Source organism: Gavialis gangeticus, unplaced genomic scaffold (assembly GCF_001723915.1).
Source record: "Gavialis gangeticus isolate Ggan-Ray unplaced genomic scaffold, GavGan_comp1, whole genome shotgun sequence".
NCBI lineage: Eukaryota > Metazoa > Chordata > Crocodylia > Gavialidae > Gavialis > Gavialis gangeticus.
The window spans coordinates 20,564,060-20,567,374 of NW_017729000.1; the positions used below are offsets into that span (position 1 = coordinate 20,564,060).

General features: G+C 40.4%; 1 protein-coding gene across 4 annotated transcripts in view; it reads right to left on the reverse strand.

Moving 5' to 3' along the window:
- Positions 1-3,315, reverse strand: part of SFXN1 (sideroflexin 1) — a 70,152-nt gene that overhangs the window by 20,364 nt on the left and 46,473 nt on the right. For all 4 annotated transcript variants that reach the window (XM_019506391.1, XM_019506392.1, XM_019506394.1 and 1 more), the window contains exons 7-8: positions 1,535-1,662; positions 377-426 (exon numbers count right to left, since the gene is read on the reverse strand). In XM_019506391.1, the coding sequence (XP_019361936.1) occupies positions 377-426; positions 1,535-1,662 (178 nt within the window). The remainder of the gene's footprint in view (positions 1-376; positions 427-1,534; positions 1,663-3,315) is intronic.

The following is a 3,315-nucleotide window of genomic DNA, read 5'->3' on the forward strand; positions in this document are numbered from 1 at the left end:
CCAGTGTCTTCAGTATCAATTTAGGGGGCTCAGTATCTTGAAAGAATTTCTCAAATGTGCACAGGGCAAAAATGGCTTCCCCAAAAATCATTTAATAGATTTAATTGACATAACTGCATTACAGAAAATATTTCAAAATGCTTCTATATGAATATTTAGAAATAAAATGTTCCTGACATGAGGGAATATAGTGGCATAGACTTCCTAGTTTTTAGTATCTGTGTGTATCTGGGATTAAGCAATTTAAGCAGCATTTTCTGAACATGAAAACATGGGATTTACTACAAATATAACACATTCTTTCTCCATTCATTTAATATTTTATATATGAATACAATCAATATGTTTTAGCACATGAATGAAAACTGAGACTCACTTTTAAAAATGCTCTCTTTTCCAAAGCATTCATTATAAAGGGAGGAATGGCTGAAAGCAAAAAAACAAAACACAATACTTGATTAAACCTTTGCAAACACTTTGATTCCTAACAACATTTGTGCAGCCATTTAGAAAACGAGGTCAGAAGCTTGAATACACTTTTATTGCTTCTTACACCATGAAGGTTCAATTACTTATATAGCCTAGTTATGGTAGTTTCAGTATTTAAATGTCTCTAATAATATGTACAAGTATTTTTCATGGACAACTCAGTCTACAGCATGTCTCCCCATTTTGGAGCTGCCTCATCTTCTCTTCCCTCTTGAAGGGCTCCTTTTCTATTTTGCAGAGGCTACAAAGTAGTAGCATCCTTTTCATTCCCTCATTCTGGATCAGAAAGAGCAACCCACTTTCAGTAAGCTTAGAGCACGTGTTAGTGGGAGCCACTAACAGCAGCAAGTGATATACCCTGGGGTCTCTATGTAACTTGGCATTTATTAGCCTGCCCACCTGAAGTCCAACATTCATTACCAGAGGATGAGTTTAAATTATTTTTTGCAGTCCCTTGTATAAATATGCCAGTTTCAGTAAAATCATCTTAATCGTGAAACCTCAGTGGGTGGCCTATCTCAAGCAGCTACTCCAATTAAAAAGAACCCTATTTTCAAAAATTACTTGTTAAAATTTGAAAGGAAATGAAGGACTATAGTAAAGATTTCACTGCTTTTAATCACAATTGAACCTTCTTTCACCCTCTCCACCCCACTACTACTAGCCTTATGCACCTTTATCATTATTTGAACATATGGGAATTCCACGCACATGTAAAACCTGGCGAAGAGCTCAACAACATGGCACTGGTTAAATGCACACATCGTTATAGCTCTTTCTTTCCTATTTGAACAGAACTATCCTTTCTAATTTCCTCCCTAGAGAAGCATCCCAACAGATTTTCTGTTCGATTTAAGTGCAGCGCATAGAATCTTTGTATTATCCTCTGGGGTGTCTGAGCAGAAGGAAAAAACACCGTCTCCCATTTGAGGAGGGGTGGTGTTTTAGAAAATCATTTATATAGAATTCAATATAAAGAATTTTTCCTACCTTTTTAATTATAAAAGCTTAGGACAATGATTCCATTTCACTGAAATGTACTAACCCATGCCAGGTGCAGCCATGAGAATCCTTGAGATAACCACCTGAGTAATGGCCTGCTGAGCAGCTTTGGTAGATTCACCCAATCTGTTTCCATTTTCATCAGTAACTGGGATACCATATTTCAGTTCCCTGTTGAACAACAACAAACAAAACAGTTTAGCAACAGTTCCTGGCATCCATTTTTGTCCATTTCTGGAATCTACTCTTCACTGTGCTAATTCTACGAATTATTTCCAAAGAAGAACACTTACCATTTTACGAGCTTTACATGACTGTCTCATTATTAAAAGTAAACACTTGCTTTGCAATCTTCCGCACCTAACATAGAAGGTTGAGGGAAATAAAGATGCTAAAGAGATAATTAAAGGCTAATTGCAACCATAACTTACAATCAGTGATCTGTCGTCTTCTTTTTATGGAGTTTTTCCACTTTTAGCATCTTAGTTTTAACTGCCAATATTCTAATTGTGTAGGAAGCAAATTAGGCAAAGAAAAGTTGCTTTTTTTAAAAGACACTATTCTGAACAGACCCCTACTTTTGCTGTCAAGGGCAGGGCTAGGAATTAAAGCTAATATGCTGGACACTGACAGACACGAAAAAACCCCCCAAAACCATGTTCTAGTGGAAGAGGCAGCATGTGAGTTGGACCTGGCTTACTCAACATCTGTATAGATGGGGCGCTTCACAGCAGGGCTTTTCTGGTGCTTTTATTCAATAGCTGATTGAATGAAAAAGCTAGTGTGGATCTCTACAATACTGTGAATATGGTTGCTTTAGACATGCCTGTTCGACAGACAGAAAGATAATCATTCTAGTGCAAATAGCTGACTGAATCAGCTATTAGATAAAAGTCGCACTGAAGCAGCCAATCTACACAGACGTCAAGTGAGCCAGGTCCAACTAAGGTGCTGCTTCTTCTGGGCACGTGTTGGGCTCGGTGCAGAGGTGCGCCAAGTTTAAAGGAAAGCGGGGGGGAGAGGAGGGCATTATGTCTTTAAGCAGCCACCGTGGCTTAGAACTCCCGTAAGGCAAGGCCACACAAACACATGCACATGTGTATCCACACAGAGCACAGAATTGGTTCTTTCCTCTTTTTCCCTTCATTTGAAAATGACATGGACCATGGGTTGTCAACTGCGGGTATGCACATCCCCGCAAGTAGTTGGGACGGCCCCAGGGGGTACATGTCATGGCGTGAGGAAGTGACGTGCAGCGGTGACACAGAGTGGCATGTACGAGCACACTGCCCCCTGTCATTAACCACTCCGTGCCACCGCCATGCACCGCCGGCTTCACATCTAGCCGGCTGTCAGCAAACCTGCCCCACCCCTGGAAGGGGTTATACTCCAGAAGGGGTACCCACCAGAAGGGGTACACTCCTTAAAAAGGGTTGAAAACCCCTGGCATGGACTAAACGGCCTTAGGAATGAAACCTATGAGCACACCTTTTTACTCTGTCATAGCCTGCATTCTGAACAGGACATCATACCCTTCTCATTCCCTCTCATTTTCTACTTTCTGTTAGATCACATGGAGTTTTGCTTCAGAAAGCAAACATCCATATAATCTTGGATGATTAAATATAACTCAGAATCTTTATTACCAAGTCACTCCAGCAGGATCTGAAACACTTTCTAAAAGGATTTTGCATCTTCCCTAGGAGAGTGAATGGTGGGGGTGAGCGAAGTGGACCCTATTCAATTCAGATTCAGCCCAAATCAGACAGTGATTTGATTCATTGATTCGGATCACTGTCCCCGATTCGATTCGGCCAAATCCAA